Source organism: Populus euphratica, unplaced genomic scaffold (genome assembly GCF_000495115.2).
Source record: "Populus euphratica unplaced genomic scaffold, PopEup_1.0 scaffold369.1, whole genome shotgun sequence".
NCBI classification, from domain to species: Eukaryota; Viridiplantae; Streptophyta; class Magnoliopsida; order Malpighiales; family Salicaceae; genus Populus; species Populus euphratica.
The window spans coordinates 23,582-46,014 of NW_011500263.1; the positions used below are offsets into that span (position 1 = coordinate 23,582).

General features: G+C 35.0%; 1 protein-coding gene across 1 annotated transcript; it reads left to right on the top strand.

Moving 5' to 3' along the window:
* The first annotated feature begins 18,689 nt into the window (after positions 1-18,689).
* LOC105112869 (probable protein phosphatase 2C 41) lies at positions 18,690-21,270 on the top strand. Its single transcript, XM_011008757.1, has 6 exons — positions 18,690-19,032; positions 19,252-19,506; positions 19,644-19,952; positions 20,131-20,248; positions 20,346-20,569; positions 20,820-21,270. The coding sequence occupies exons 2-6, from the start codon at positions 19,264-19,266 to the stop codon at positions 21,051-21,053; spliced, it is 1,128 nt and encodes a 375-aa protein (XP_011007059.1). The 5' UTR covers positions 18,690-19,032; positions 19,252-19,263; the 3' UTR covers positions 21,054-21,270.
* Positions 21,271-22,433: the final 1,163 nt, after the last annotated feature.

Here is a 22,433-nt window from a genome sequence, read left to right on the forward strand (position 1 = left end):
ATGTTGAGTGTATCAAAAACAACATCCCAGTATATTTTTTATAATACATATAAAGATGGAAAAAAGCCCTATAATACCTTAATAGAAGAGAAGAGCTCTTCTTGAGAATAAAGAAGAGAGGGAACGTAGAGATTTACTAGCTTCTTAAGTTTTAAAGTTACAACACTCACTAAACGCTATAGAGGAATAGAGAGAGCTCCTTAAAACAGCACTCTATAACTGCTTAAATAAAGTATAAAACATATTTAAACAAGAAACATAAGCTAGATAAAATAATAATAATAATAATAATAATAATTAAATTAGAATTTGAAATTGACTGGGAAAACAATTAAAAAAGAAAAAACAATTCCTAGATATAATTTTAGGAGATCTAACAATCCAATAGTCAATAAAGCAGGTCTCCAGTAAGAACTTAGCTTGTAAAATCATCTGAACAAGTTTAAACTCGATTCAATGATTAAATCTTATATTATCATCTACGTTCTCGTCAGACTTCGTATCATATAGGTCTGAGCTTCTTCGTTAACCTTTCCTGGACAGTAGACTCTATCTAATCTATAAATATGCTCGCAATGCATATAAATTGAGATTATGAGTTGGCAAGCTTGTACGGCCCAGCCCGGCCACTATTCCTTATTCCAGAGTCTCAAGCAAAAATCACTCAGAATCATGGTGCTTGGAATGCAATATATAGAAGCAATTAGGTGCATGTGACAGCCCAGATGATCATCTCATCTCACGCTCTCCTTCTCTAAAATCTTTGTTCACTTCTCTCCCGCTTTGTTTTCCCAACTTTGTTTGAGATTGTTAATGGGTTATGGTGCCTGCCTGCCAAGTCCATTACACATCACAATCGTAGGGGTCACCACAGCGGCTGCGTTAAACGCCAGCCATGTGTTTGGTATCATCATATGTATATGGAGGAGCACTCACAATATTTTATAACCAATATGATAAAACTTAGGTGAGCACCCAACTTCTTAATTTTTCTTCTTTTCATTTTCAAAGAAACTTTCGTGATAATTTTTTTTTTTTTTGGGTGTAATCGGTGCTATATATTCTACTTAATTATTAGCACCTCTTGAAGATAATACAATCTTAATCCCCTTGCTCTCCTAGCCATATGTTAATCTTACTTTAATTGCACTGAGCTAATCGTTCATTACTTTATATATTTCTTGACCGACTTCATGCAAAATATACTCATAAATTAAGTGCTAGTTTATATAACCAACAAATCACGATCAGTCATGACATCAAACTAGCTATATCTTATTTTAATTTACGATCGGCAACATACCCTCGTTAGATTATATATATGTACCAGCCGGGTTAGGTTGAATTTGTTTCTATTGTTTAGAAAAATAGCTCGACCGTTCAACAAAATTTTGCTTTGTTTGATTTGAAGATGTGATTGATTGGGGGGTTAAATTAATAAAAGAAACAATATTAAAGTTTGACATGTGTAGTTAATTAATAAATCATATCTTTTTCACTTTATTGTTTTGGATTCGAATTCTATGAAAATAGGAGGTCTTTCAGAAATATAGCAATACTTCAATTATTATTTTTTTAATAAAAAACTCGAGTTAAAAAAAAAATTGAAATTCTTTGTTCAAATATAATATTTCTTCACCCAATAACTAAACTAGCCTTTTGTTTTTCAAAAAAATATATTTTAAAAATTCTTCAAAGTTCTCTTGTATAAGCTTTTGATTGTTTTTTAAACGAAGAAAAGCCATGAATAATACAATTTTTTTTCTTTTATATACTAGCACCTTTCAGCAATATAAAAAGTTATATCATTACCAGAAAATCTATAAATACAAATAAAGTTTTTGACGGAAAAATTCATCAGTATCTAGAGGTGATATTTACTGACTAAATTTATTTCATCGCTAACTCCATCAGTATTTACCGATAGAATATTTATATCAGTAAATAGTGAGAGAATCTCAGTTGGAATAAAAGAAATTTTAAAAATAAAACAAGCATGATGACGTGTAATTTTTTATTGATGCTTTTACAGACAGAATTATTGTTGGATTCAAATAAGAAAAATCATACGGTGATGTGTCACTTATACTGACAAAATTACCAATGGATTAATAGAAAGAAACATTTCATTAGTAATTCCATCGGTAATGGTTAATATATGACATGTTTGTCGTCCCTCCCCTCTCTTATTTCACCTTCTTCCCCTCTGTAACTAAACAACCCCCCCCTCGTGGAATCTTCAACTATCAAATATAACCCCCTCCCCACCTCCCTAATCTCAACACATCTCATTATTCCTTGACCTTTCCAGTCACAGTAGTGTTTTTATTGTGGATTTTTTATTTTAAGTAAATCTACTATTTTTTTAAATTTGAACATAATTTTTAAATGTCAATTTTTTTAATGCATATTTTTTTAGTATATGTATTTTGTTTGAGTGTTTACTTGTTTTATTGTTTTTTCTCAAACAAATTTATTGTATGGATATATGATTTTGTACATGTTACAATTTCTTTTAGATTTTGTAAAATTATATTTGTTTGTAAATTGTTGAAACTTATATCAAATTACCGACTTAGATGTGCTGTGATGATATAAATAATTGCTTATTTAACGAGTCCGTTTTATATTTTGTTAATTTTATTGCCTAGTTGCAATTATGTTAATATATATTGTTGTCATCATTATTTGATATATATATATAGGTTCAATAAAACTCATGGATAATCGTTCATAGATATATTAAGATTCACCCCAAGGATTGCGGATGATGTATTATTGTAATGGGGTTTAGGGTTTTATTAATTACGCAACATCTATTCTAAGAAATATTAATGGAGGCGGTATTAGGTGTCATACAAGAGGTGTAAAAATAAATTGTTTTTCGATTCAGATGTTGTAACAATTCATCTTCTACACAAAGGTTTCATGGAGGAATACCTATGTTAGTATGCATAAGGAGAACCATTTGTTCCTCACGAGACCATGGTAGAAAAGATGGTTGAGTCAACTTCTAGTACTAACAACGTGCATGGAGTTGGAACTAACAATAATAATCTTTATAGGACTATGGTTATGGATGTGATAAGAATGAATCAGGGTTATGCTGATAATTTCCAATAATAGGTAAAGAACCTAATACAGACGTGCTAGGTTTTTTGATCTTTTGAAAGATTTTGACGAATTATCATGGGATGGCTATATAAATCACAGTAAATTATCATTCGTTACACATATATTTACCATCAAGTTGGATTATGGGTTAAGTAAGGTCGATTAAGACAGAATTGTTGAATGAACGAAAAACATTTTACTTGAAGGGAACAGGCTAAAAGAGAACTTATTAATGAAATTCTCAACAAAAAAGGATTTATTTTATTATTGTTATATGAACTTCTATTATTGTGTTGTGCGAGCAGCTTTCAATTTCAGTATTTGCATGATGGATAGATAGGGAATACATAAACTATGTAGCATTATTCATTGTGCAGTCACCAATGGAAACACTAATAATTTGTGTCTATCGGTGTATTCTAGAGGCAAAGGGAACTGTTCCCCTCTTCCTGACACTATTAACTATGCAGTACACCAATGAAAACATTGACGGGCATAAACCGTTGGTGTATTCCAGAGGCGAATGGAATTTTTCCCCTCTCCCTAACACTATTCATTATGCAATACACAGATGGTTTTTTCTTTTTTCCATCGGTGTATTCAAAAGGTGAAGGGAAATGTTTCCCTCCCCTTGGCATTGTTCATTGTGCGACACTGATGGAAACACCAACGATTTGTGTTCATCGGTATATTCCAGAAGCAAAGAGAATTGTTTCCCTCCCCCTAGCACTATTCACAATCAACAACATAAAGGGAAATACTGTCTAAAACACCAATAGATCTTATCCATCGATGTATTTTAGAGGTGAAGGAAATTGTTCCCCTTCTCATATCAATGATAGCAATTAAAGGTCACTGAGTGAGTGCCAAGTTCCTAAGGGAATTACCGAGAGACTACAAATTTCAATGCCTTGTGTCTGTCAGTGTATTCTAAAGGTGAAGAGAATTGTTCCTCTCTCCTTGACCATGTTCACTATGTAGTACACCCATGGACCTTATCCGTCGTTGTATTCTAGAGGTGAAGGAAATTGTTCCCCTTCTCATGTGGGTGATAGAAATTAAAGTTCACTGAGTGAGTGTTAAGTTTCCAAAGGAATTACTAATAGACTATGAATTCCAATGCTTGGTTAATTAATGCATCTTTGACTATATACTTTTTACTTTTTTATCGACAGAATCATGGACAGACTGCTAAAAATTTAGAAGGTTTTTTAAAAATTTTAGTTCAAAATGAAAATTTTAAGGTGAATTTACAAAGGGAATCACCAATTGATTAATTAAAAATAAAATTATTTTATATACCATTGATGATTCTGCGGGTAAAAACATGGTATAAAAACTCAGCGAGGACACCAGAACTTCATTTTCTCAATTCTCTCATTCTCTCACAGACTCTCACTCTCTCAAAATTCTCCTAATTCTCACACTATTATCTCTACTCTCACTCGCTCAATCCTCTCCTTTCTCAACATCTTCGGGTAGAATGTAAGGTTTTTCCTCTTAACACAATCAACAAGTATATATAGTGAGTCTTTTAATGTATTTTTTTTCTTATTTTTTTTCTTTTCTTTGGTTTATTAACAATGTATTTTTTTTTGTATGAAACTAAGAACGCTATTTGTTTTTGTATTTTTTTTCTATTTTATTGTCTACATTGCAATAATGTTTTATTGTGTTTGTTGAATTTTTATTTTTATTGTTAAATTTGCAGTATAAATGTTAATTGAATACATAGGATTAATTTTTTTTTCTATGTTATTATCTACATTGTAGTAATGTTGATTAATTTAATTTTTTCTATTTTATTGTCTACATTGCAGTAATGTTTTATTGTGTTTGTTGAATTTTAATTGTTATTGTTAAATTTGTAGTATAAATATTAATTGAATATATAGGATTAATTTTTTTTCTATTTATTGTTTACACTACAATATTGTTTTATTTTTTTGTTGAATTATAATTGTTATTATCAAATTTGTAGTATAAATGTTAATTGAATATATAGGATGAAATTTAATTACAAAAAATTCTTGTCAATTTAGGATTAAAAATATTATCACATTTAAAATGTGATAAAATTGAATAATCTAAAATTGTTAGTAAAAGTAAATTAAAATCAACTGTTTTGTGGCATATATTTTGTATATTTGCATAATTAAAAATTCTGGGTAGTTTATAGTATAGAGAAGGTGTTGTTAAATTTTTTTTATTAAAAATCAAAATTAATTATGTAAATATGCATCAAATTTATGTAGATGTATGGAGAAAAATCAATTGTATGTCGTAAGCACATGATCACAGCTAGTTCTTCTAGTAGTGATGATGACATCAACGTGTCATTAGATGCCAACCAAGAAGAGGCACCTGCATCGACTCATGACGTGGCCTATTCAAGTGTTGTTCCACAACGTAGAGGCGATGTTCCTTCATAGCAGGATCCATTTACCCACAAGTATGAAACACATTTGAAGGATGATCTTTTAATATAAGCTTGTTTTTCTTTGAGTTGGTTTGTGCTTAACAATTTATGAACAACTAATATTTCGTTAATTTTATTGATTTTAAGGTTTACAAACATTGAGGTCATCTGGGTAATAACATCAGTGTTTAAATCATCAATGAAGATTTTATTATTTTAATGGAGTTAGGTTTTCAAATATCCTAGAGTGAAAACCTCATGTCGATATTTAAAGTTAGTGTTAACTTAAAATTTTAACTATTTTTTATGTAAATTTATTTACTTTATTTATATTATTGATTTATTTTTTATAAATTGTTATTGTGAGGGTAAATTTGGGTGGGATAGAGAAAATAACAATGCTGCAAAGAAGGTTTGGATGAATCATGCTGCAACTAGGTAACAACGAAAGTAATATGATAATTATTTTTTATTTTAAATATTAAAATTTCAATTGTCATTAACTCATATAGAATACATTTGTATCATATAGGTTGTGTGATTTTTGATATGAGGCGCAAAAAAAAAAGCTAAAAAATATGCTAGAAAAAACGCTCTAGCAAGCTGGAATGATATAGCGGTTTAGAAGGATTTCAGGCTGCCATGCATCCCCGGAGGATACATGGGTAGAATATAGTCAGCTTATGACATCTGAGCATTTCAAATGACATTCGCAGTCCGGTGTGGGAAACTGGAGTTGGCAAATTCACGGTTTGGTTACCACACACACCGGCAGCTCTGTTCCTTTCATTTTGCATGCAAAACAAGTAGTAAAATTAATTTTAATAACATTTATCTTTAATTAATTTGTCATTATTTATAAATATATTTAACTTGCATTATTTTTTTCTTATAAGCTACGGCTCTTAGATGTGAGCTGAGTCCAATGGAGCTTTTGTGGAGATACACGTGCGAAATGAAGACCACCAAAAAAGGGTGCAATAGTTCTTCGACAATTGCACTCAATATTTTGTAGTATATTCTTTCAACTATTTTCTTTTTTAAGTTATTATTTTCTTGAATTGAATTTGATAATTTTAGTTTTATTTCTAAGAGACATATAATAGTCGGTTGAGGAAGAGACATGGGAATGATCCTTCAACCCACCTGGATTTTATTTTTTAAATTATTTTCTTTTTTTGTCAAAATATTTAAAAAAAAAATTACAGACGGATATACCAAAGGACACAATCTGCTAGTATCTTCCGTAAAGTTTAAAACAATTTACTTCATATGCCATTACAGCACTGTTACATCACCAACAAAATAATTCTATCGATATTTTATAGATGGTTTGAATAAAATTACTATAAATACCACTACTAATCACCAATAAAATGATTCCATCGGTATATTAAAGTGAGTAAATTTTTTTTGGCATATATTCTTCATATGTAAGACCATCGAGTTTTTTTTACCAACAAATGATTTTCATCCATGAATCTGTCAATAAAATTCTTGCCAACAGAATGGTAGCGTAAATATCGACAAAAAATTATGTCGATAAAACTATTAAATGTGGTAGTGAATTATTATTTTGTATGTTCTTACATTTTTGTTAGTATCATAAATTTATTTTTTATTACAAGTCTTATATAAAAAAAATATTTTTTAGTTGACAATATAATTAATTGGAATGAAATAAAATTAATACTTTGCAATATAAATTACGGTTGTGATTTTTTATGAAAGGAGTTATAATATTGATATATTTCTTAATTTCTCAGTGAAAAAATTTATCTTAATTTTCACAAATAAACATGTTTCTTGATTTTCTATTAAAAACAACTAGAAAAAAATGAAAATGAAAAATGAAAACGGAGAACTGTTTTCTATTTCTAAACCCACATGGATAATCTTTTTAAATCTCTTGGATTCCAGATAGAAATACTTTTAACTGAAGTAAAAGAATAATTCTTAATATATGGATACACAAATTGATAAAAAATATCAACTTAATGGGGTTATAAAAATCATAAGGAATCTTCTAGGGTGAATTATTCTTTAGAATCACCTTACATCCTTTATGGTGTTTTCAATGACCTCCACTTCAAGACCATGCAAACTTTTCCTTTGCAAAATCTTTCTCTAGGGGAATATCAATTTTTTCTAGAATAAATGCCTACATAAAGTCCTTCGGGGGTGTTGCTGGGGGATCCTTCAAAGATCAAGTCAGTACCAAGTATTTTTTATGTAACAAAAGACATTAATGAGCTATTATAAAGATAGAAAAGAAGAGAAGGAAGAAGATAAGGTTTTTCTCCCCCTACTTTTCCTGTCTATTCATGCTTCCTTCTATATTACCTGACTTGATTTGCTTTATGCAATGTAGGAGGGATATAGCGGTAATCTTTTAGTAGTAAAATAATATTATTCTACTACTCATGCCATCACTTTTAATTAATATAAGCATGAGTTGCTTGTTCATATTTAATGATATTATGATGGGCATTATGATTATCAATTCAGGCTTAGGATATGAGGGGCTTAGTGTAAAGTGACTTTTCAGGTTCACACCCAATCTAAAGGATGTTGGGCTTAATTCATGCCCCAAGCCCAGAAGATAGCTTGGTGTAGTCGCCTCCGAACCCAACATGGGACTAGACATGGATGCGTCTTTGCCCAACATAGAGTTAGGCATGGGACTAGGCATGGACTTGTCTGTGCCGAGCCCAGTCGTGGGACTGGACACTTGAAAATATATAGCCCTATTTTGGATTATGATTTTCCTGCATTATCTCTTAAATGATGTTGATTTGAGAAACTATGACCCATCAGTTGCCCTTCAAGTCTGTTCATCTTTAGAGAAATAGGGAGACTTAAGACTAAAGAGATTTTGATCTGACCTTAATTGAGTTGTGACCCTAGTTAAGGTGTCTTTTAAACTCCCCTTATCAGGGCCTCATTGGCGAGGATGGTGTTCCCAAAGAGTTTATTATTTGAATCTTCAAGATTTCTTCCTAATTCTCCCTATTGAGAATATTGGACACTCACTACTATACTGGAGAAGTGAGCCCTAGATTCCACTAGGGTGTGTAGCCCCATTTAGAATAGTTGGAGGTGGTGTTATTGTAAGAGGGCTAGTTTTAGCACTTTCTTAATATTATAGATGCTAGTACCTGTGTTATCCGGGAGAGATGTGGGTCTTATACCACACATAGGGTGTGTAACCCGAGTTAGATAGACGGTGTGACCCTGATAAGGCTGGCCTAGCATTCATGATGTTGTAGAGGCTGGTACCCGTGCTATCTAAGAGAGGTGTGGGTCCCATACCGCACACGGGGTGTGTAATCGAAATTGGATAGACAATGTGAGCCTGATAAGGCCACCCCATCACTTTTGATGTTGTAAAGGTTGGTATTGTTCTATCCAAGAGAGGTGTGAGTCCTAGACCGCACACAGGGTGTGTAACCCGAGTTGGATAGATGGTGTGAGCCTAATAAGGCCACCCCAACACTCTTAATATTATAGAGGCTGGTACTTATGCTATCCAAGAGAGGTGTAGGTCTCAAACCGCACACAAAGTATGTAACTTGAGTTGGATAGATGGTGTGAGCCTAATAAAGTTGCCCCAACACTTTTGATGTTATAGAGGCCAGTACCCATGCTATCCAAGAAAGGTGTAGGTCCAGGACCACACACAAGGTATGCAACCCGAGTTGGATAAACAATGTGAGCCTGATAAGGCCGCCCTATCACTCTTGATTCTAACTGAAAGGATTAGACAAAAGGAAGGGAGGGAGCAATGAAAACTACCCTAAAGAATGAAGCATTGATCCCTTATTACTTCCTTGAAGTAGTGGGTCTCAAACATCACAAGGGTATGTGACCCCGATTGGATTGGTAGGAAGTATTCCTAAGAAAGAAACATGAGTAAAGTAAGAACACAAGTGGTAAAGATATGCATTCTTTATTTATATATTTAACAATGATACAACTTAAAGTGGTTTGAATCCCATGCATGAGGAAGGTCAGAGCCTTATGGGTCTTGCAGATGATAGATGTTGGCTTTAACCACCCTTGTCACCCTAAGAAAACATCCCATTTTAGAGCTAGTTTTCCTCTGCTCTCTCTGCTGCCTATGGCTTTTAGCTTTCTTAGTACCAAATCCCCTTGTTTGAAAGTCTTGTTCCTTACTCTAGCATTGTGATATTGGATGGCCTTATGTTTATGGGCCTTGTTCTTCATAGCAGTTACGAGTCTGAACTCTTCTAGTAAGTCGAGATTGATTCTGAGTCCTTGCTTATTATTTTAAGGAGAGAAGCACAGTACCCTAGCACTGGGGCATTTAATCTCTGTTGGGATCATAGCTTCAGTCCCATATGTGAGGAGAAAAGGGGTTTCCATCATTGAGTTCTTTGTTGTTGTTTTATAGGCCCATAAGATTTTATTCTAAAGCTTTGTCCATTCTAACTTGACATCTTTTATCTTCTTCTTCAAACCATTAAGTAGGACCTGGTTGGTAAGTTCAGTTTGCCTATTCGTTTGGGGCTGTGGTACTAAAGAGAACCTGTGGTGAATCTTCAACCTTTCATATTGCTCCTTCATCTTCTGGTTGTCAAACTGGGTTTCGTTATCAGTGATTAGTATCCTGGGTACTTCAAATTAGTAGATCACATTCTTCCATAAAAAAAAGATCACCTTGTTAGCTGTGATGTTCGCCAATGCTTCAACTTCTACCCACTTAGTGAAGTAGTCCACGGCTACTAGGACAAACTGTCTTCTTCCAATTGCTTTGGGAATGGGTCCTAGAATATCCATTCCTCATTGGCAAAAGGACCAAGCGAAAAGGGATTGTTATCATCTCAGCTGAAAGTTCCCTTGACACTTAAACAAACCTTTAACACCCATCACACTTCTTCTACAAGTCTCTAGAATCTTGTAATATGGTAGGCCAATAAAAGTATGCTTTTATAACCTAAGCAGCCAAGGCTCTAAAGCCTGTATGCAATCCACAGACTCCCTCATGCATCTTTCTTAAAACATAGATGCTTTTTTATGAAGATAAGCACTTGAGGAGCGGTACTGATATGGATCTCCTATACAAGAACCTGTCAATCATGCAATAACTCGATGCTCTCATGGTTAGCTTAATGGCTTTTAGTCTGTTTGGAGGCACAGTTCCCGTGAGTAGGTATTCCTTGATCGATGTTCTTCAATCATTAGCTCTTATAAATAGAAAGGCTATAGTACTGCTTTTTTCCATTTTGGGACGGTCCAGGACTTCAATCCATACATTAATGGGGAGGTCTATCAAGTTAGCGCTAGTTAGCTTGGAAAGAAAGTCAGCTTGTGTATTTTCCTTCTTAGGCACTCTAACGATCTGGACTACCCCGCCCTTCTAAGCTAGGATGACTTTGATCTTTTTTTAATACAATATCATGGTAGGATCTCTATCTTTATAGATTCCTTGGAATTGCCCCCATAATCAATTAGGAATCATTGTGCACCTGTAAAGGATATACCTTCAAGGCTTTTTCCAGACCTAAACCTACAATCACAACCTCATACTCGGCCACATTATAATAGCTAGGAATCCAAACCTGAGCCCATATTGGTAAACCTGCCTATTTGGACTAATAAGAAAGATCCCTACTCTGCTTTCTTTTAGTGTGAAGTTGTTATCCACATTGAGTCACCAATCTTGAGAGAAGATTCGTCAGGGTGAACCAAGGTCTACTTACTTCGAATTGGAAAAAAGATCTTTTATGGCAACCTCTTCAAATTTGTATTTAGCTATAAAGTCGGTCAAAGCTTGCCCTTTCATTGTAAGCCTTGGCCCATACTACAATCCATATTCTCCTAGTTCCACTACCCATTTTATTAATTATCCTGACATGTTGGTATGTTGACACCACCCCCTGGTGTGTCTAAAAGTAGGCCTTTAGCTTCCAAGAAGTTGTCACTAGTGTCAAGGCCATTTTTTCTACTCATAAGTAGTGGGTTTCTACATCTATTAGTGTTTTTCCAGCATAGTAGACCAAACGTTGTACTCCTTCCTCCTTGACCAGCACCGCACTAATAGCTCGGTCTACCACCCCCAAGTATAAGAATAGGGTTTCTCCTTCTTTAGGTTGAGAGAGAACATTTGGAGAGGAGAGGTAAATATATAGTTCTTCAAAAGATTTCTAACATTTAGGTGTCAATTAGAAGTTAGGGGCGTTCCTTAGGACTCTAACAAATGGCAAACTTCATTCCCCCAGTTTAGCTATGAACCTACTGAGAATGGTTAACCTTCATATGAGATGTTGTAGTTCATTCATTGTCTTGAAGGGATACATGCTTAATAGTACTTGTATCTTCTCTGGATTAGGCTCAATCCCCTTGTGATTGCCTAGAAAGCCCAAGAATTTCCTTCATCGAATGGTGCGCACACACTTTAAGGGGTTCGGTTTCATATTATGGTCCTCTAATACTTGGAAGACTTCCTTGAGGTTTTGCAGGTGTTGTTCAAAGGTCATACTTTTTTACCAACATATCATCTATATATCTCTCTATGATCCTGCCTAACTGATGCTTTAACACTTTATTGACCATCCTCTAGTATATGGCCCCTGCATTCTTCAAACCGAAAGGCATGACTCTATAGTAGTAGGTCCCTCATTCAATTATAAAGGATGTATTTTCTTCATCAATTGAATACATGAGGATTTGATGATACCCGGAGTATGCCTCCAAGGAGCTAAGAAACTCGCACCTTGCTATTAAATCCACCAGTCTATCTATCTTAGGGAGTGGATAGCTATCCTTTAGGCAAGCCTTATTCAAGTTTGTGAAAACCACACACATTCATCATTTGTCATTGGCTTTCTTTACCATTACAATGTTGGCTAGCCACTCAGGGTAGGTCACTTCTCGTATGAATCTTGCTGGTATGAGCTTGTCCACCTCTTCAACAATGGCCTTCTGTTTGTCTCCCCTTATACTTCTCTTTTTTTGACGTATAAGGGGAAAACTAGGATTTACACTTAGTCGATGTGAAGCTATTTTAGAGCTAATCCCCGACATGTCCTCTGGAATGAAGGAAAAGTTACCTCTTTATGAAACCAGCAACCTCGTGAGGTATTGTTTCTGTTAGTTATTTAGGGTGTAACCTACTTTCATGGCCTCCTTCTCTTTGGGCCCTAAACAAACTTCAACCAGCTCTTCAGCTACCTTTGTTCTGACCTCGGGCTTCTCCTCATTGATTTCAGGACAATCAATCAACAGGGCTTTCTTGACCTTCAGGCGTGTATTAGCACACTCTCATGAGACTTCTTGATTTCTCTTCACTGCTACTATTCCTTTACTGGTTAGGAATTTATATTCACTACTGACTACTGCGTCGAGCTGATGAAGTAGTGGCCTCCTGATGATGGCATTGTATGGGAGGTGGGTATCAATGACCATGAATGTCTATTGAAGAGTTACACAATAAAGTGCAAACCCCATAATGATGGTCAACCCATTGCTCCCTTCACGAACACTGATGTCCCTCTATCCTGATGAGGGGTGTGGGCATTGGAGTCATTTTGGAGGTGTCTATTCCCATCTTTATCATGGCCTCAGCTAACAGGATATTCATTGAGCTGTCATTATCCACTAATATCCTATAAACCCTATGTCCTTCTATTATAATAAAAATCACCAAGGCATCCCCATGCGAGCATTCAATCCCCTGTCCATCGTAGGGGTAAAGGTGATGGATTCATGCCAAAACCTTTATTGGTTTGCTACCACTAGGACTTGATCCCCCACTCTTATCCTCTTATTTCTAGCAATAACCACATTGGTTACTGAGCCCCCCTTTATGATTAGGATCTCAGGGAGCACCGGTCCCTGCTATCTTACTTCGTCTCTCTCCTAATTTTGAGATGATTTTTTTAAAAACTGTCTGGGGTATCCTTCAGCCAAGAGCCTCTCCATTTTTTTTCTAATAGCATTACAATCCTCGGTGTCATGTCCCCTCTCCCTATAAAACTGACAATACTTTTTGGAGAACTTCAGTTTGGGATTGGGCTTTAAGAGAGGAGGATATTGAAGCAAGTTTTAGCCTTTTATAGCTGTATAGATATCAATGTAACTAGTATTTACAAGAGTATAGACCCTTTCAGGTTTATTGGGATGTGCTCGAAGGGGTCTTTTCTTCCTAACCTCTTATCGTCTAACTAGGAAACGGTTATTGTTGTGGGGTTCATCACTAATGCCTCCTCTATAGACCTGAGTGGAGCTTTTATGAGCAATAAGGCTTCCTCTACTCTTATATAACTCTTAATAATCCACTTCACCCTCAAGAGAGTTATGTTTCTTAATGGGTAGAGTTACTTCCACAACTCTTCATTTCTGACTCCTTTAATCAAAGCCTCACAAGCTATAGGCTCCAGTAGGTCCTCCACCTGAAGCATTTTTTTCATTGAATCTCCTCAAATAGGCCGGGTGGGCTCTTTCTTACCTTGGACAATCCTAAATAATTTAGTGGAGCTTTTCTTCATGGGGATGTTAGTGCTGAAACGTGCCACCAGCTTGACATATAAGTCTTGAAAGCCCAAGATTGACCCTGACTTCAGGTTATTTTACCACCTCCTTACATTCCCCCTAAAAATGGTGAGCAATATCTTACACATCATAACATTGCCATGGATGACCAGCTCAAGGCTCCCCCTCACATTCTAGATATGCTCCCGAGGGTCTGTGAGTCCATCATACGTGTCTAAGCTCATCTTTACTAACTAATACTCATTGGGTACTCTAGCTTCCTGAACTCTCTTGGATAGTGGAGAGCCTTCCATCTGATACTGGTGGGCAGGTCAGTGATGCTCTGAGACCTCCTCAGCCTTTTTTTCTATATTGTTCCTAATATGGACTGGATAAACTAGACGAATCCGATATGAAATGGTGGAAGGGGTGATCTTTTTCTCTCCCACGATGGTTAGTTTGATTTCGGTAAGAATGCTTACTTCTTAATAGAACTATGGGGTGGTGTGAATGTTCTTGAGTTAGACTATAGGAATGATGCTTGAGTGGTTCCCCTTCATTCTGTCCATGTCCCCTAGCACAGCTGAGGCATCTCTGGGCTACAGGGGTTTTTTTATAGCTGAGGTGGTATATCATGTGTTGGGACACCGTGAAGAGATCGAGGATGGACTGTGGTTAAGAGGACCTTCTCTAATAGCAGCTGCTCAGCCATCTTCTCAATCTATCGTTGGATGGATGTACCAGCAGCAATGTGGGCATCCATAGCATGCCCTGGTGTATATGGATCTGCCATGGTGGTGTGATATATATAACCATGCATCAAAGCTTAGTTTCTTATTGGAGAAGTAATTAGCTTTTTGTAAGGTTCCTACAGACGGCACTAACTGATGGTGTTATAAAAATCACAGGGAATCTTTTGGGAGGAATTATTTCTTGGAATCACCCCACATCCTTTATGGTGTATTCAAGGACCTCTACTTCAAGACTACACAGGCATTTCCTTGGGCAAATCTATCTATGGGGGAATATCAGCTCTTTTTAGGATAAATACCCATACAAAATCCCCTAGAGGTGTTGACAGGGGACCCTCCGAAGATCAAGTCAGTACCAAGTATTTTTTATATAACAAAAGACATTAATGGAAATATTAATGAGCTATTATGAAGATAAAGAAAAAGAGAATGAAAAGGATGGAGAATTTAGGAAGAAAAAGCCATGAATGTGTTTTGTCCCAGAGTATAAGGTTTCTCTCCCCTTACTTTTCCAGTTTATTCATGCTTCCTTCTATATCACCTGACTTGACTTACTTTATGCAACATAGCAGGGATGGAGATGTAATCTTGTAATAGTAAAATAATATCATTTTACTACTCGTGTCATCACTTCTAATTAATATAAGTATAGGCTGCTTATTTGTATTTAATGGTATTATAATGGGTATCATGATTATCAATTTAGACTTAGGATATAGGAGGCTCAGTGTAGAGTGACTCTTTAGGTTTGTCGCAAGTCACCCACGCGGTATCTGCTTGGCAATTTTTCATTTACTTAATTTGATTAATTCATTGGGAGTCATGATTACTACTTAAAATTGTATTTTTATCAAGGTTTTATATCATCATTTTGCACTCAAAGTATCAATAACTCCTTAACTAAAGCATGTTTTATGATAACGTATCTCATAATATAAGATATCTTTAATTTATGGTAAATATTCATTTTAAATGCAGGCCTATCACATAAATGAAAGGATTAATTGATGAATTGAAGAACTGAAATTAAAAGGACAAAGAGATGGTCAAACTTAGAAAAGAGATGTTGGTGCAATCCAAACCAGAACACTATTCGGTAATTGGGTCATATCTGAAGCTGTGGATCTCAGATTTAGATCTACTTTATATGGATGGAAAGGTAAGATATAGGCCTACAACTTTTATATGGAGCCCAAGATCTAAAAAGGTCATTTTCAAGTCCAAATTGTAGCAACAACAAAGAAGCCCGAATCTATCTTCTAGCCCGAGCACTGTTCAGTATTTAGCCCATATCTGGAGTTCTAGAAGTCCAAATGAGCTGAATTTTTAACAAAAGAAAGCTGAGATAATTTTTTATAACTTTTATGTTTTTAAGTGGCTCCAATTTTGACGTATCAATGACATTTCGAGTAGACAAGAGAAGATAAGGATTGTCACCAAGTCAAGAGTTGGTCATCCACTCATCAATTAGTCATCAAATCAATAGTTCCCAATTTTGGCCTATAAAAGGAGGAATTTGCCATGCATTTAGGCATCTTGGTTTTCATATCAAGATCATGCTTTTGCTTTCTCTCTTGTATTTTTTTGTATTGCTTATGATTTGCTTTCATTAATATCAAGTTTATGCCTTTCATTTCCTTTCATTTATTTAGTTAACTTTTATCCTATTTATGTTCTTATTTTGTTTATTTATTTTTCTTTCTTTCATTATGTCTAGCTAAGTTTATTATGTCAAGGTGAAAAGGTTACACTAATGGTGTAAGAATAAGTATAGTGTAAACTTAATATGGACTTTAATGTTTGATACTAACATGTTTTGTATTTGTTATCTTATTCACTCTTTAATACTTTGCTTGTTAAATGATTAATCTTGATTTATGTTGTATAACACTTGGTACAACAAATGCTTGGCACTTTCATAGCCCATACTGTATGGTATAACCGACACCTGAGCTATGAAAGGAACTTGATTTGTTGTTAACATAAGTTATAATCATGAATGCTTGACGAGATTTACAAGTATTAGCATTAATCGAATAAGATGACTAGTGCAATCATGTTAACAATCTATAATCTGATTGGAACCTCCTTTGTGTGTGGTTTCCAATTGAATAATAAGAGTTTATACTATACTTGTTTGACATACCATTAGTGGATCCTCTAACCTTGATATTTGTTATTATCCTTATTTAACCGTTACATTAATATTTCATCTCAAAATTCTCATATTCTTCCTTTTCTTCTCCTTCTTTTTCTTTTTTATTATTATTATTATTATTGTTATTATTATTATTACTACTACTATTATTAGTATTATTATTACTACTATTATTATTGTTGTTGTTATTATTGTTGTTGTTTATAATTTATACAATTAACCTCTTTGTAGTTCGACCCCGGTCTTGCCCGGTTATTTATTACTTCGACACTCCTGCACTTGGGAGAAGACATCAATTTTTTAGTCATGTCAAGTCGCCACCTAGTATTTAATTGAGGGCTACTAGGAAACCCAGATGTACTGGTCTTGTCAGAGATTCACGAGTAAGAGACTGGTTATGGTTAGGGAAAGTATTAACACCCCTAACGCATCCTACCTGAGGTAAGCTGCTTCGTGAATTTGTGTGTTAAAGAAATTTTAAAAATTTTATCTTTTCATCGATTATTAGAAATACAACTTACATATAAGTTAATAATTGTTGACCGTAAGCAATCAAAATATTAAATTCTTCTTTATTATTTGCAATTTTATCATAAATAAAAAAAATCCATGAAACAAATACAAACACGCATATACAACTTCACTATATTTTCTTTTCTTTTTTTCTTTTCTTTTCCTTTTTTTAATACATCCGCACTACAAATTATAAAAAAATTCAAAAAAACTAAATAAAAATTACATTAAATAATTTAAAATTTACAAAAAATAGCTCTTAAAACTCCAAAAACTACAAGGAAGTCCTTCTACAACTACAAGAAGAATGGTAGCGTGTTGTTCCACTCGCCGCCACCACTGGCGGCGTGGGGATTCACGCGCCGCCACCACCGAAGGGGGTAGAACTGGTGGATCAGGGCCGTCTTCCTCTTCTCTGTCTTTCTATACTGGCGGTGAAGGTCACTGTCACCTGCAACAAAGGAAATAATGCACAACAGCAGTTGATTTTAATTTTTTTCCTTTTGGTCCAGATCGGCTTCTCTCCTTTCTTTCAGATCTATTTCTTGGGCTTCGCCATCTTTTCCTCTGCTTCAGGTAACTGATGGTAAGGATGAGGAAATGTTAGGCAGCAGCTGGTGCAAATGGAGACTGTGGCTGAAGGGAGACAGCCTGGTGCGCGGCTGGCCGAATGAGAGAGATCTGTTGTAGAGGCTTCGGGCTGTTGTTTTGCTGCTATCGCCCGTGTCTGGTGGCTAAATGGAAGGGAGACTTAATCTGGTGTGGGAGATGGAGGTGCAGTGAAGGCGGGCTTCTACGGGTGAAGTAGGAGAACACGCCGGGTGGAATGCTCGGACCTAGCGTGGGACTTGGCGTGGACGCATCCTCGCCCTACGTGGAGCCGAGCATGGTGCCCTGGACCTAGCATGGGTCTGCGCCCAACTTAGAGTTGGGCGTGGTCGCACCTGGGTTCAGTCGTGGAACAGGGCGTGGACATGTCCGTTGCCGGGCCCAATCATGGGACTAGACACCCGAAAAGATATAATTTTATTTTGGATTATAATTTTCCCGTGTTATCTCTTAAATTAGATTAATTTGAGAAACCATGACCCATCACAACTCTTTGTCGAATAAAAGAAAAAAAAATCAAGGAAGAAAAAAATTGATTCTAGCTATTGCATGTTAATGTTGTTGATCTAATCAGCGAAAGACATGCATGAGCTAAAAGAATGTCCAAACTGACCATGACCCAAGTCTTCACCTCAAGGAGGTGTCCCAAGAAAAATCATCCATGAAATGTCCTAGGAGCCCATTACTTGAGCTTGACATGGAGCAATGGCATGGTGGCCATTTCCTAAGCAGCTCACAGTTGCTGTAAGGCTATAAATCACATACGTATGAACTAGCAAGTTCAAAGAATATGCAAATTGAAATGGAGTATAAGCATCAAGTAGCCTTTGATTATCCAAGCAATACAGGTTCGGGTTGCGGGAGTGACGTCAGATACCGGCTGGTGATAGGAGATGTCAGGCTAAAGTCTTAGCATTCAGGCTAGCAGCTGATCATTCCTTTTGTGAACCAAATTAAAGAGCATAGTTTACGAGGTTTAATTTCCTCTTACTTCTCTGTTTAATTTCCTCTTACTTCTCTTCTTCTCTTTTACATTTACTTTTGGATGATCATAGAGAATTTGATCTTCTTCTAACTCACCTTTCTTAAGATAGTTTGTATCTAAAGAACGTGCATAAGAACATATCATTGGGTGCTTTTAGAAGTTATTTAGTTACAGTGAAGTTAAATAAAGAGATTTGTTGCATTATAAGGTTGTCGAAGCAATGGTGCTTTTTCCATCTCTGCTCGATGGATTGGCTGGAACAGTATCAATCAAGAAAGGAAGAAACTCTCGAAAAGATGCAGGAAAGGTAGCTGCAGAAGCATTGGCAAAGGATGCGAGGAAGAATGAGTTGATGTTGAGTTCCTCGGGCATTGTTAAGTCTAACAAGTCAAATAACTTTGCCTCAGTATGCTCCAAGAGAGGGCAGAAGGGAATTAATCAGGATTCCTTGGTTGTGTGGGAGGTATGCATGAACGGCTACTTTTAACATAAACCATCATAAAAGATTCGAGTAAGATAGGAGCCTTTTGGATTGTTTCTTGCTGATTCTTAATATTGAATATTAATTGCTCAACATGGTTTTGATTTTCTTTTTAACAGGAATTTGGATGCCAAGAAGACATGATATTTTGTGGGATTTTTGATGGGCATGGGCCATGGGGCCATTTTATTTCTAAAAGGGTTAGAGAATCTGTACCCTCTTCATTGCTATGCAAATGGCAAGAAACTCTTTCATTGACGTCGCTTGGCATGGACTTCGAAATGGATTTAGAAAGAAACCTTCATCAGTTTGATATTTGGAAGCAGTTTTACTTGAAAACTTATGCTGCCATTGATCACGAACTTAAGCAGCATCCCGAGATTGATTCCTTTTGCAGTGGTTCTACAGCTTTAACAATCATTAAACAGGTATGGTGCTCAGTAGTACTAGCATGGCAGCTTTAAGATTTTATACTGAGTTGGTTCTTTAACATAGTATTAAAACAACCTTGTTGATCACGAGTTAAAATCTCGTCAGCCTGTTCTTTATTCTGAGTTTTTCATGTTTTAAAGGAACCTGATACTTTTGTTGCAATGGTGTGTTCAGGGTGAGCATCTAGTTATAACAAATGTTGGTGATTCTCGGGCTGTTTTGGCAACTACTAATGATGATGGCTGTTTGGTGCCCCTTCAGCTTACCATCGATTTTAAGCCTAATTTACCAGGTCAGCTGGCCTTTCCTCCCGCAAGTTATAGATTCCTGCACAGATACATAATGATATGAGCATTGATTGTTTATTTCCCTGCTTATATTGCTTGCAGAGGAGGCTGAACGAATAACCAGGTCCAATGGCAGAGTGTTTTGTTTGCGTGACGAGCCCGGGGTGTTTAGGGTCTGGATGCCAAATGGTAAAACTCCAGGACTAGCATTATCAAGAGCCTTTGGCGACCACTGCGTAAAGGATTTTGGGCTCATTTCTGAGCCTGACGTGACACAAAGAAACATCACAAGGGGAGACCAGTTTGTCATTTTAGCCACTGATGGGGTATGTGTTTTCTTGATTCCAATCTTTCTTATGATCACAAAAGTATCACCTCAGTCTTCTCTTTTTGCATTTTTTGCTGACATCTCGAGCAAGTAAAACTCCAGGTTAGTGTGGAGTAAGAGAGACAACAAGAAAAACAGCAGAATGAATTATAGTCCTTCTCATGGCAACTCCACAACATTTCTAGTGTCTTTGTGAACAAATAAGAATCTGTACAATTTTGAAGTGTTTTTCCTCTTGTTTTTCGTAGGTATGGGATGTGATCTCTAACCAGGAAGCAGTGCAGGTTGTTTTTTCAACACCTGATAGGGAAAAATCAGCTAAAAGGCTAGTGGAATGCGCAGTTCGTGCTTGGAAGAACAAGAAAAGAGGCATTGCCATGGATGATATCTCAGCCATCTGCCTCTTCTTTCACCCTTCACCATCTCAAAAAGTTGCCCCTCTGACGATCTCAAAACAAGGAGACATGATCAAGACTTTTTAAAGAAACAAAGCTTCAGCCACCGACTGTAGTGATTGCTGTCTGCGTAAATATTGTAAAGAATTATAGACCAAGAATTTTACATGTATGAGAATTGGATGAAAAGAGCATATGGTTTTTTTCAGGCCCTCTAGATATTTGTATTGCCTTTGATATTGCATGTATCATTAAATTGATCTACAACTGCAAAACTAATAAAGTTTTCAGTATTTCACCTCAATATTCTTAACTTGCTTGAACATGTTCTTGGTAGCAAGAGAATCTACTATTACAAGTGAAAAACTAAAAAGCGTTCAGCCTCCCAGTCTCACTATAAATGTTTATTTTTTTAATTTTTTTTTCATGTGATTACTACTTTTTTGGGTCAAATTCAGTATGTACACGTTGATTATTTTTAAGTAAAAAGCTAAAACATGTGAGCCCATATTTTGCAGCTCTTCTGGATATAATGTTTGTATTTTTTATAATTTGATTTTTAAATTTTTTTTATATAATTGCTTTTTTTTATCAAATTCAAGAGCAATTGAATTAAATTTGTGGATTATGAATAAAATTAAAAAACAAAAAATCAAAGTAAAAAAAGATGTCATAAATAAATGATGGTTTCAAAGTTCATACAAAAATTTTAATTTAATCTTCGTACTTTAAAAATTATACATATTTGACATCTCAATATTTTTTTTAATTTAATTTTGATATAAAAACTCATTTTTAATATTTTTTTAGTTCATGATTTAAGAGAGGAGAGAGAGAAAGAGATTGTTGGATTTTAGTGATAAATAAAAAAATATATTGTTGACACTAATTTAGACTATCACAACTATTAATATTTGTATCAAATAATTTTATTTGATAATGAGAGTTATGAAAAAACATATATGAGCTTGGAAAGATTATTTTTTTAGATTGATTTTGATTTTTTAGATGATTTTTTGAGTTTTTTAATATCATAAATAGGTTTACCATAGTTTTTTTTATTATGTTAACATAGGTTATTTAATAATTTGAATAGACTGAAGTTGTTTTTTTATCTTCTTTTTTAATATTTTTTAATTATATTTATATTTTTTTATATTATTTAGATTATCACTTGAAACAAGCTAACTTGAAGTTTAGATTTCTTTACCCTAATGTTTTTTTTATATCAAAGAAAAAATTTGCTCTATCTACAGGAAGCGAAGCACGGGTAACAAATATAGTTCTAAACTAAGCAAATTAAGCACTGTAATAATTGTCATAATTGGGCCTTTAGCTAAATTGTTCTTGATGCACATTGTTATGCTCGGCTAATCCTTTTTCATTCCATTTTATCTATAAAAAGTTCAAGCTAAAAACATTATTAAATTTTTATATCCATATTTATTTTTAAATAAGAAAAAACAT

Bases quoted from the DNA above. Each gene is read 5' to 3' on its own strand.
- LOC105112869 (XM_011008757.1), top strand. From the start codon at position 19,264: ATGGTGCTTTTTCCATCTCTGCTCGATGGATTGGCTGGAACAGTATCA. The intron at 19,953-20,130 runs GTATGGTGCTCA...TGGTGTGTTCAG, and splicing joins CTTTAACAATCATTAAACAG to GGTGAGCATCTAGTTATAAC. The intron at 20,570-20,819 runs GTATGTGTTTTC...TGTTTTTCGTAG, and splicing joins TCATTTTAGCCACTGATGGG to GTATGGGATGTGATCTCTAA.